At 52.0% G+C, this 11,367-nt stretch overlaps 2 protein-coding genes across 6 annotated transcripts in view; both read left to right on the top strand.

The window, feature by feature from the left end:
• The first annotated feature begins 152 nt into the window (after nucleotides 1-152).
• Nucleotides 153-5,189, top strand: CNPPD1 (cyclin Pas1/PHO80 domain containing 1). 3 transcript variants are annotated; one of them, XM_011932225.1, is made up of 9 exons: nucleotides 153-380; nucleotides 810-918; nucleotides 1,471-1,552; nucleotides 2,033-2,153; nucleotides 2,235-2,363; nucleotides 2,934-2,995; nucleotides 3,619-3,736; nucleotides 3,958-4,492; nucleotides 5,111-5,189. In XM_011932225.1, the coding sequence occupies exons 1-9, from the start codon at nucleotides 312-314 to the stop codon at nucleotides 5,155-5,157; spliced, it is 1,272 nt and encodes a 423-aa protein (XP_011787615.1). In that variant the 5' UTR covers nucleotides 153-311; the 3' UTR covers nucleotides 5,158-5,189. The 3 variants fall into 3 exon arrangements, with proteins under 3 accessions (XP_011787615.1, XP_011787617.1, XP_011787614.1); XM_011932227.1 differs by having other exon boundaries at nucleotides 3,958-5,189; XM_011932224.1 differs by having other exon boundaries at nucleotides 161-380; nucleotides 2,033-2,363; nucleotides 3,958-5,189.
• A 2,089-nt stretch (nucleotides 5,190-7,278) lies between these two features.
• The window catches only part of SLC23A3 (solute carrier family 23, member 3), an 8,975-nt gene continuing 4,886 nt past the window's right edge, over nucleotides 7,279-11,367 (top strand). Inside the window, exons 1-7 of one of the 3 annotated variants that reach the window (XM_011932231.1) lie at nucleotides 7,279-7,543; nucleotides 7,684-7,841; nucleotides 7,957-8,078; nucleotides 8,225-8,298; nucleotides 8,492-8,673; nucleotides 9,007-9,130; nucleotides 9,281-9,395. In XM_011932231.1, the coding sequence (XP_011787621.1) occupies nucleotides 7,382-7,543; nucleotides 7,684-7,841; nucleotides 7,957-8,078; nucleotides 8,225-8,298; nucleotides 8,492-8,673; nucleotides 9,007-9,130; nucleotides 9,281-9,395 (937 nt within the window). In that variant the 5' untranslated portion in view covers nucleotides 7,279-7,381. The remainder of the gene's footprint in view (nucleotides 7,544-7,683; nucleotides 7,842-7,956; nucleotides 8,079-8,224; nucleotides 8,299-8,491; nucleotides 8,674-9,006; nucleotides 9,131-9,280; nucleotides 9,396-11,367) is intronic. The other 2 variants (XM_011932232.1, XM_011932233.1) reach the window with 2 other exon arrangements.

An 11,367-nucleotide genomic window follows, 5' to 3' on the forward strand; every position in this document is an offset into this window, starting at 1 on the left:
AGGGCCTCGCGCCGCGCCAAGCCCGGGGCGGAACAGGAAGAGGCGCCCGCCAGCCCGGGCCTCGCCTTCCGCTGTCCGGGGAGGGAGCTGCGAGGGCGAGGGCGGCGGCCAGCCCCGGGCGGAACGCGGGCAGGCGCCCGCCAGCCCGGGCCTCGCCTTCCGCTGTCCGGGGAGGGAGCTGCGAGGGCGAGGGCGGCGGCCAGCCCCGGGAGGCAGGCGGGCAGGTGGACAGGCGGGCAAAGACAGCTCCGCGAGCCCCCTACAACTCGTTTCCTTCCGTTCACCTTCGCAGGGCGGCGACTGGCGGTGCGATGGACCTGACCGGGCTCCTGCTGGACGAAGAAGGCACCTTCTCCCTCGCTGGCTTCCAGGACTTCACGGTGAGTGGGCGGCCCGCCCCTTCCCCGGCCTCTCGGCGCGGCCCTCCGGGCCCGAGCGACGCCGCGAGCTCTCCTGACTGCTGTGCCGGGATTGGGCGGCAGCTGCTCGAGCAGTGCCTCCTCGAGGCCGCAGCCGCTTGGGCCCGGAGGGAGAGTCGCGGAGTATAGGAATGGGGGTAGGGGTGGCCACACGAGGGCCCTTCTCGGAGAACTTCTCCCAGGGAGCCCTCGATGGGGGTGAGGGTATTCCTCCCTCTGTGGACCAGGCTGCCATTGGCAAACGATTGACAGAACGCCGGTCTGGCTAAGCCACGGGCCCCCTGGCAAGCGAGGCCGGACTGTGCCCTGCACCGCCTTCCAGCCCGGAGCCAGGAGCTGCATCATACCTTTCCCTGCCCTTCACCCTCCGCTGCCCCTGCCCTGTTCCAGTTCCTCCCAGGACACCAGAAGCTGAGTGCCCGGATCCGAAGGAGGCTCTACTATGGCTGGGACTGGGAAGCCGACTGTAGCCTGGAGGAGCTCTCCAGCCCGGTGGCAGGTTAGGCAGTGTTTTGTGACTGGACAAGTGAGAAGCATGAAAATGGGGTTGTCATCAGCCACTAAAATGACTCGAGGTTTGCCCCGTGGCTGCACTGTCTCTTCATTGCTAGCTTGTTGGTACTTGGTTCAAGAGCGCAGTTTGCATTTCTCATTCTTATTAGCCCAAATGAATAAAAAACATTGCTGCCACATATGTCTATATAAATCACTCTTGATTTATATATTGAAAACTTAATTTTCCAAGGATATCTATCATATGTTTCCCAAATAAACAAGGGATGTTTATGCCACAGATGAATAGCAGTGGTAGACAAATCTGGATAGTTTCCCGTGACAGAGCAATAAGCTTTCCTGTTAGAATGAGCTGAAATTCAAACTTGGAATGGGCTTTTTGTCTCAGTGTAAGAGAATTTGATCTCTATTTTGTTACTATGGTCCTGTCCCCAAGGCCTCAGAAAATATAGATCTGGCTCTTCTGCTAGCAGTGGGGACTGGTGTGTTGTGGATGGGTGCTTGTTTGCTCACTCGGCCTTCCTTGTGTCCCTTGCAGACATTGCTGTGGAACTGCTCCAGAAGGCAGCCCCCAGCCCTATTCGCCGACTCCAGAAGAAATACGTAGCTCATGTGTCCCGGTGAGCCTGGAATTGAGAATAAGATAAGAGTATTTGGGCCCTAGAGAAAGGGGAATCATTTTTTCTTTCTTTTCTTTTCTCTCTTTTTGAGATAGTCTCGCTCTGTCACCCAGGCTGGAGTGCAGTGGCACAACCTCGGCTCACCGCAATCTCCACCTCCTGGGTTCCAGTGATTCTTGTGCCACAACCTCCCCAGTAGCTGGGACTACAGGCACATGCTACCGCCCTTGGCTAATTTTTGTATTTTTAGTAGAGATGGGGTTTCACCATGTTGGCCAGGCTGGTGTCGAACTCCTGGCCTCAAATGATCCACCCACCTTGGTTTTCCAAAGTGCTGGGATTATAGGCATGAGCCACCGTGCCCAGCCAAGAATAGTTTTTTTTCCCAAAGATAAGAGGTAAAGACAGGAGGAAGCACCATAAGACTTGCAAGAGCTGAAGGACCCTTGGGTTTAATTAGTGATCCTTTCTACCACCCAGGGAGGCATGTATCTCCCCGTGTGCTATGATGCTGGCTCTGGTGTACATTGAACGGCTCCGCCACCGAAACCCAGACTACCTGCAGCACGTGTCATCCTCTGACTTGTTCCTGATCTCCATGGTAAGACACCCCCTCCCCATCTCCCTAGAGAGCCAGGAGCTTGCTGTGAATTCTGCTCCACCACTTCTGGTTCCTCTGCAGATGGTGGCCAGTAAGTACCTCTATGATGAAGGGGAGGAGGAGGAGGTCTTCAATGATGAATGGGGAGCTGCTGGGGGTGTGGCCGTGCCCACTCTCAATGCCTTGGAGAGGGGCTTCCTGAGTGCCATGGTGAGTAGCTGTGTTCTCTCTCTTGTTCAATTTCCCTGGCCTGTCTTTAATCATCCTTTAGTCCTTTGTTCTCTCTCAGTCTTCTGTTGGTTCATCATTTCTCTTTCTGTTCTCCTGTGCTTTTGTGTTAGTGTCTTCCTTTCTTATCTCTTCAGTACTAACCACAGGTTTTGGAGATTCCTAGAGCAGCGAGGCCAGGAGCGGAACATTTCCTCACCTCTGTTCCTCCAGGGCCCCACAGGGTACACTCTGAGTCAGAGTTTATCCTATTGGGTTCTGAGTATTTGTGTCCATACTTTCTCTCCCCCTAGATGTTTAGCTCCTTGTGGGCACGGACCATTCTCAGGGTCATTTTCTCCGCTCTTCCTTAGTGGAGGGTATAATGTGAAACCAGGCACGTGGTGATTCAATGAATTAATGTGTAAAAGCTTTTGAGACAGTCTCTGGCACATGGTAAGTGCCAAATATGCATTAGCTATAGTGGCGGTTGTAGTTCTTGCTATGGCTCTTACTATTAAATGACTGTGGCTCATCCAAGTCTGTTTTGATGTCCTCTCTCCTTACTCACAGGATTGGCATCTCTACACTGACCCTCGGGAGATCTTTGAGGTGCTGAGCTGGTTGGAGAGCTGGTAGGTTCTCGGAGTTGGGAAGAAGAGCTCAAGGGATTTGGGGACTGAGGCCTCAGCCGTAGGAGCTAGAGATGAGAGTCTATAACTGGGGGAGGGAGGAGACAAGAAAGAGAATTGCCAAGACAGTGGTTGTCAGCTTATTTAAAATACATGTCTTGGGTGGGTATGGTAGTTAGGTCTGTAATCCTAGCACTCTGGGAGGGCGAGGCAGGAGGATTGGTTGAGCCCAGGAGTTTGAGACCAGGCTGGGCAATATAGCAAGACGCCTGACCCTACCAGAAAAAAATATTAGCCAGTTGTAGTGGTGTACACCCATAATCCCAGCTACTCAAGAGGCTGAGATGAGAGGATCACTTGAGTCCAGGACGTCAAGTCTGCAGTGAGCTATGATTGCACTACTGCACTCCAGCCTGGAAGACAGCAAGATCCTGTCTTAACAAAATAAATAAATAAAAATAAAATATAGGTCTTGGTCTCACCCTTAGTTTCTGATCAGCAGATAGCCTAGGAATCTGGGTTTAACAAGCTTCCCAGTGTTTCCTGGTGAGTCCTGAGTGGTATGAGGATGCCACTGGGCTGGCTGTAGGACAGTTGCATACTCTGTCATTCTCCACTTCCCCCAGTGTGGCTGAGCAGCAGGGACAGCGGCGAGGCTGGTACACCTACACAGACCTGTGTGTGCTGCTGGAGCAGCCAACCTGGCAGTTGGCCCTGGGCTCCCTCTGCCAGCGGCTGGTAAAGGTGAGGAGAGGCTCGGAAGGATAGGGAGCTTGAGCAGGCCGGTGTGTAGGGTGGGATGGTGTGAAGTGATTGCTGAAAAGCCCAGGATACGGGGTTGGGAATAGATGGGCAGAGTGGGGTATAAATGGCTATAGAGACCTCTAGCTGGAACACAAGTTTCTAGAGACAAGGGGTGAATGTGTTAAAGACAGAATCCTTCTTTTTTACCTCCTCTCCTGCAGCTGTCCTGCCTGTTAGCTGTGGCATATGTGAGCAGCGTGGCCCTGGCTGTGGCATCGGTGGCCATAATACATCAGTCATTGGGGCTGTCCTGCACCCCTGCACCTGGGCCGCCTGACCTTGGACTGACCTCCCATTGCCTCCTGGAGCCCTGCATACCTTCTGTGCCACAATGCCTGCTGTCTCCCGCTAATGTCTCCAGCTGCCTGAAAGGCAGCACAGGGCTGCGGTCACTCTGGGGCAGTCTTCTGGCCTCACTGACTCCTCCACCATTGCCTCCCCCAGATCCCCCTGCCCCTCCCACTCTTCGTAACTGCCACCTTTGCCAGAAGCTCCAGAGAGACTCCCCAACCTGCCATGCCTGCCACCACCCCAACCATACAGTCCCCACTGTGCTGTCCAACCCCTGGTACCATACCTATGGCCTGGCTCCCCACTGGCCTTGGAGCCCAGTGCCCCCGTCACTTCCTCAGCCTCAGCAATGTTCCCTTTTCAGTGTCATGGAGCTGGCTCGCCTCAAGTCTTTCATTTTCCCAGGCTAGGTAGGCCTGCGAGGAATGCATTAAGAGGGTTTGGGAGTTTCTGAGAACCTGGAGGAGCAAAGCTTGATTTAGAACCTGTCTGCCTCTCTAGGTCCTTGGCAGGTCCCTTGTCCTCCTGGGTGGGAGCTTACAGGGTGGTGGGGCAGAAGGACTGAAGGTCATTCACTCCTAGATCTCAGTGGCTGGCTGCTTGGCCAGGACAGTGATGGTGCCAGGGAGAACTTCCGCTTGGTGACCAGGGACATGTCCCAGATGGACACAGGAGAAGCCCCTCTCTGCCTCCCTGGGATTTTCTAGACTTTTACTTTTAAGTTCCCTAGGATGGAAGGGTATAGGTGGGAGATAAGGGAAGTGGGGTGAGAGGAGAAAGGATATGTTGGCATGGGCCCGTGTGAATGTCCCTGAAGCAGAAGAGCCAGGGATTGATGGGGTCAGGTGGGAGCTGCTGGGTGAGGCAGGGAACCTTTTCACTCCCATTCTTTAGCTTTAGTCTAATGGAGCCAAGGACTGCTGGGACCTTCAACCCTGACCTTTTGTCTTCCAGTCTTCTCTTAGTGTCCTGCTCCTAGGTTCCCTTCTCTTCCGGTTCCTCTCCCGGGTGTTCTCTTCCCAGGCCTCTCTGGCCACTGCTTTGTATCAGGGTTTTTCACGCTTTTGTAGAACTGAGGTTTCAATAAACAGTTTCAGTTGCATGGCCTGGACTTTTCCTTCTGCGGCAGCCCTTGAAGATCTTTCCTCCCTGTATCTGCCTTCCAAGCCTCCCTGCTTCCTGATCCTGTCATCTCACAAACTCTTTTCTCAGCCTCATCTTAGGACTTTCCTGTCGTTTGATAGGCATAGCCTCCCATTTCCAACTTTGTTCCTGCTCCTAGGACCCTGGGCCCTTAGTACTGCTCAACTTGGGGTGCCATGGGACACAAAGGGTGACTGTCCTGTGCCTGAGTTGGCCGTCTGTCACTTGTTCTGGGTGAGCACTCTCCTTGTGGGTCCCGAAGCACATCTCATGGAGAGGGGCCAGGCCTTGTATCCAGCAGAGCCTTGTGAGCTCCTGAGGGCAAGCCACCAGGACGCTTCTCTCTCCTGACACATGGTGATGGTCACATGGTGCTTAACAATTCCAAGAACTTGAAGAACTCCAAGGCTGGGTCATCACTGGAAGAAGGAAAACAGTCTGGACAGCTTGGCTGAGGGTATTTGGGACTGCTGAGGATCCTTCTTGGAAGAGGTGGTTCTGCCCCCTAGGGAGCATTTTGGAAATTTATGGGTCATTTTTTCATTGTCAAAAGGATTCGAGGGAATGCTACTGGCATTTCATCAACCTGGGCGGGACGCTAGACATCCTGAAATGCTGGGACTTCCCTTACTGTGAAGAATTCCCAAGACAACTTTTGAATGACCAGCTTTATGTATATGAAAACCCTATTTATCTGAGCCTAGAACTATCTGTGCACATGTAAACGTGAAATAGTGTTTGTAGCATTCTGAAAAGACTCGGTTTGCTAGGAATTCATTCCCATGTAAATTAAAACGACTTTGTTTTGCTTGGCACCTTTTAACCAAGAGTTTGTTTGCATTTTGGAAAATCGGGTTACAACATCAGAGTCACCAATAAAGCAGCAATATCAGCTGGCATTGCAGCTGTTGCAACCACAGCGATTCTCATAGGGTGTGGGATTGGACTACTTCATTGTACTTTATTGTCTTCTGGTTTAGTTGTGCTTAAGCCTTCACATAATGAAATACATGTTACTATAAATTTTATTCTTTATAGTGAGTACGTTTCAGGTAGTTGTGGTTGTCACATGTGATGTAGGATATATTATCCACAAGTTTCTTTTCTTTTTTTTCTTTTTTTTTTTTAAGACGGAGTCTCGCTCTGTCACCCGGGCTGGAGTGCAGTGGCCGCATCTCAGCTCACTGCAAGCTCCGCCTCCCGGGTTTACGCCATTCTCCTGCCTCAGCCTCCTGAGTAGCTGGGACTACAGGCGCCCGCCACCTCACCCGGCTAGTTTTTTGTAGTTTTTAGTAGAGACGGGGTTTCACCATGTTAGCCAGGATGGTCTCGATCTCCTGACCTCATGATTCGCCCATCTCGGCCTCCCAAAGTGCTGGGATTACAGGCTTGAGCCACCGCACCCGGCCCTCTTGTTTTCTTTTTTTATCGACACAGTCTTCCTCTGTCACCCAGGCTGGAGTGCAGTGCTGTGGTCTCAGCTCACTGAGACCTCTGCCTTCTCGGTTCAAGCAATTCTTGTGCCTCAGCCTCCCGAGTAGGTAGGATTACAGGCATGTGCCACCACATCCAGCTAAGTTTTGTATTTTTAGTAGAGATGGTTTCACCATGTTGCCAGGCTGGTCTTGAACTCCTGACCTCAAGTGATACACCCAGTTTGGCCTCCCAAAGTGTTGGGATTACAGGCATGAGCCACCACACTCACCCCACAAGTTTCATTTTGAAGTAGTCCAGGGGCCTTGGTACTGCAAGGGGCGAGGACTGTGGATCAAATAGTGATGGTTTTAAATGGGAGGGAATAAAGTCTGCAAAATTTCCCCAGATTATTTTGAAGAGCTCCTCTCCTCCCCACCCTTCCTATCCTACTCTCTACAGCCTGGTCTAGGGGCAGGAAATCTGGAAGAAGATTCTCGGAGGAGGGCCCCAGAACTCAGCTCCCCAGTTAATGGCTAATGGAATTTGCACAACAGCTGGGCAAAGGTGAAAAGGCGGTGCCCTGCCCCAAATTCCTTATACCTTTGCTCCGCTTCATTGACACCCCCACCCTGTCCCCACCTTCTCCCCACCCCAGGCTTCACCCAAACTCTGACCTCTTACTCTCTGCTTAACTCTGGTCCCAGGCAGCCAAGACAAAGCGAGAGGCAGGGCAGCATGAGCCGATCACCCTCCAATCCCAGCCAACTCCGATCAGTGGGCTCCCAGGATGCCCTGGCTCCCCTGCCTCCACCTGCTCCCCAGAATCCCTCCACCCACTCTTGGGACCCTCTGTGTGGATCTCTGCCCTGGGGCCTCAGCTGTCTTCTGGCTCTGCAGGTAGGAGGCAGAGGTGCAGGAGTTGGTGCTGCTGCCTGATGGTGTGTGTGGGGAAGTAGGTGTAGATGTGAAAGCCTCTGGAAGTATTGCAGGTATTTCCACTTCTCTGAAGACTGCCCTCCCCATTCCTCCACCTGCAGCATGTCTTGGTCATGGCTTCTCTGCTCTGTGTCTCCCACCTGCTCCTGCTTTGCAGTCTCTCCCCAGGAGGACTCTCTTACTCCCCTTCTCAGCTCCTGGCCTCCAGCTTCTTTTCATGTGGTGTGTCTACCATCCTGCAAACTTGGATGGGCAGCAGGTGAGAGGAACCTCCCTGGAGAAAGGGGGCAGAGTCCTGGAGGGTGGGAGAGGTTTGGGGGAGCCTTGTTGGCTGCCACATATTTCCAGATCTGCTGGGGCTGCTGTTCCTACAGGCTGCCTCTTGTCCAGGCTCCATCCTTAGAGTTCCTTATCCCTGCTCTGGTGCTGACCAGCCAGAAGCTACCTCTGGCCATCCAGACACCTGGAAACTGTGAGCACAGAACAAGGGCAAGGGGTAAGGGTGGGGGCTGGGTTCTCATCTGAGTGTGCAGGTGTAGGTGGGTGCAGGATTGAGATTGGGCAGTGGTGAGACTGTGAGGCACTGTAGGGGGTCTCCATCCCATTCATCTTTCTCTTCTCCATGCCCCAAACTTTTCCTAGCCTCCCTCATGATGCACCTGTGTAGGGAACCTAGCTGCCATGGCCAGCGGCACTGGAACACTTCTCTCCAGGAGGTGGGTGTCTGGAGGTGAGAAGGGATAAGGGTGGTGCCAGGCTTCGGGGAGCTCTTGTTTCCATTATGCAGAGACTGAGATGCTCCTGGAAAGGAGTTGGGGGAGGAACCCATACCTAGAATTAGGAAGACCAGGCTGAGGCCAGTTTGATTGAACAAATGTTTTCTCTCCAACCTCTCCTCTCTTCTACCAGGTGTCCGGGGCAGTGGTGGTATCTGGGCTGCTGCAGGGCACGATGGGGCTGTTGGGGAGTCCTGGCCGCGTGTTCCCTCACTGTGGGCCCCTGGTGCTGGCTCCCAGCCTGGTTGTGGCAGGGCTTTCTGCCCACAGGGAGGTAGCCCAGTTCTGCTCCGCTCACTGGGGGTTGGCCTTGCTGTACGTGAGTCCTGAGAGGCATGGGATGGTGCCCAGTGGGGGTGTATGGGAGGACTAGGGGAGGGCAGAGCTGCTGGTCCTATCAGATTCAGCAGCGACTGGAATAGGGACATATTTTATATTTGGAATCCAAGACTTTCCCTAGATTCATCTGGTCTCCTTGACTTTCACACTGTTTTCTGCTGTCCCCTAAGGTGACTTCCTATTCCTTCCATGGGAGTTTCTTTCTCTGGGACCACCCCCCCCTTTTATGGTATTCTGCCTACCCCCACCTCATTTCCCATCCCTCAGGATACCCAATGCCTCTTGCTCCTAAAACATTCTCTCTCTTAGGGTTATCCTGCTCATGGTGGTCTGTTCTCAACACCTGGGCTCCTGCCAGTTTCATGTGTGCCCTTGGAGGCGAGCTTCAGCTTCATCAACTCACACTCCTCTCCCTGCCTTCCGGCTCCTCTCGGTATGTGTGGGTCTGGACAGGGCAGTAGAGGTCAGAAGGGCTGGCCTGGAGTGCTCACTCCATCCCCTACCTTTTGGCTTCTGTCTAACCCTCCAAGGGTGGCTCAGAAGGTTCTGGGGGAGGAATTCTTTCCTCAGTCTCGCCGCTCAGGTGCTGATCCCAGTGGCCTGTGTGTGGATCGTTTCTGCCTTTTTGGGGTTCAGTGTTATCCCCCAGGAACTGTCTGCCCCCACCAAGGCACCGTGGATTTGGCTGCCTCACCCAGGTAGGTTTTCTCCTAGTCCTTCATTCTCTTGTTCAAATAAAGGTATCTATTTATTTGAATTCAAAGAACTTAATGGATTTTATTTCTGAGTTAAATGCTGTGTTTTTTCAAAACATATAGGAGAGAGAAATTACCTGTCTGAGAGACAGACAATGCTAGCCCCTCACTGCAGGTGTTTTGTTGTTGTTGTTTGTTTGAGACAGGGTCTCACTCTGTCACACAGGCTGGAGTGCATGGCGTGATCATGGCTCCCTGCAGCCTCAACCTCCCAGGTGCAGGTGATCCTCCCACATAAGCCTCCAGAGTAGCTGGGACTACAGGTGTGTGTCACCATGCCGACTTTTGTTTGTTTTTTGTAGAGACAGAGTTTCAACATGTTGCCCAGGCTGGTCTCAGACTCCTGGGCTCAAGTGATCTGCTTGATTAAGTGCTGGGATTACAGGCATGAGCCACTGTGCCCCATCCCACTGCAGGTGTTTTATTTGGGTCAGTGTTAGGAGACAGACATCTATTGTTTCTGTAACCCCCTATACTCACTACCAATACTCCTTACCCAATGACATTTATGTTACCAGCCCCTATGGACATTTGACTTGGCAACCTATGCATAAAGATTGCTTTTGAGGCGTTGTATGTGAAATTTGCTCATTCTTCAATTTATTTATTTATTTATTTAGACAGGGTCTTGCTGTGTCACCCAGGCTGAGAGCATTGATGCAAACATGGCTCACTGCAGCCTCAACCTCCTTGGCTCAGGTTATCCTTGTGCCTCAGCCCCACAAGTAGCTGGGATTACAGATGTGCATCACTATGCCCGGCTAGTTTTTGTGTTGTTTTGTAAAGATGGGATTTCACCATGTTGTCCAGGCTGGTTTTTCATTAATTTAATAAGGATCTGTTGAGTGCTGATTATGTGCTAGGCACATGGTAGGGGACATAGTGATGACCATGACAGACAGGGTACTTACCTTCAGGAAGCTTACAGTCTATTGGGGAACATAGATACTAAAGAGTCACCCAAAGAAGTATAAAATTGTCACTGTGGGAACTGTAACCAAAGGGAGATACATTGTGTCCTAAGAGCTCATAATGAAGGCCAGGTGCAGTGGCTCACACCTATAATCCCAGCATTTTGGGAGGCAGAAGCAGGAAGACTGCTCGAGGCAAGGATTTCGAGAGCAGCCTGGGTAACAAAGCAAGACTCCATCTCTACAAAACATAAAAAAATTATCTGGGCCTAGTGGCACATGCTTGTAGGCCTAGCTACTCAGGAGACTGAGGCAGGAGGATCCCTTGAGCCCAGGAGTTGGAGGCTGCAGTGTGCTATGATCGCATCACTGCATTCTAGCCCAGGCGACAGACTGAGACCTTGTTTATAAAAATAAAATAAAATAAAATGCCAGGCGCTATGGCTCACACCTGAAATTCCAGCACTGTGGGAGGCTGATGTGGGAGGATTGCTTGAGCTCAGGAGTTAGAGACCAGCCTGGGCAACATAGTGAGACCTTATCTCTATTAAAAGTAAAAAAAAAATAGCCTGATACAGTGGCACGCACCTTTAGTCCCAGCTACTTGGGAGGCTGAGGTGGGAGGATTGCTTGAGCCCAGGAGATTGAGGCTGCAGTGAGCTATGATTGCACCACTGCACTTCAGCCTGGGGAACAGAGCAAAGACCTGTCTTCAAACAAACAAACAAACAAACCAAAAAACTTATAATAGGGAATTTGAATTTATCAGAGAGGTCAGTAAAGATATTCTTTTTTTTTGAGATGGAGTTTTGCTCTCGTCACCCAGGCTGGAGTGCAATGATGTGAGCTTGGCTCACCGCAACCTCCACCTTCCAGGTTCAAGTGATTCTCCTGCTTCCACCACCCAAGTGGCTGGGATTACAGGCATGCACCACCATGCCTGGCTAATTTTGTATTTTTAGTAGAGATGGGGTTTCACCATGTTGGCCAGGTTGGTCACAAAC

The sequence above is a fragment of the Colobus angolensis genome, unplaced genomic scaffold (genome assembly GCF_000951035.1).
Source record: "Colobus angolensis palliatus isolate OR3802 unplaced genomic scaffold, Cang.pa_1.0 Scaffold95, whole genome shotgun sequence".
Classification (NCBI taxonomy): domain Eukaryota; kingdom Metazoa; phylum Chordata; class Mammalia; order Primates; family Cercopithecidae; genus Colobus; species Colobus angolensis.

Coding starts and splice junctions, on each gene's coding strand:
- CNPPD1 (XM_011932224.1), top strand. CDS start 312: ATGGACCTGACCGGGCTCCTGCTGGACGAAGAAGGCACCTTCTCCCTC. Junction 1,553..2,032: donor TACGTAGCTCATGTGTCCCG/GTGAGCCTGGAA, acceptor TCTACCACCCAG/GGAGGCATGTATCTCCCCGT. Junction 2,364..2,933: donor GGGGCTTCCTGAGTGCCATG/GTGAGTAGCTGT, acceptor CCTTACTCACAG/GATTGGCATCTCTACACTGA.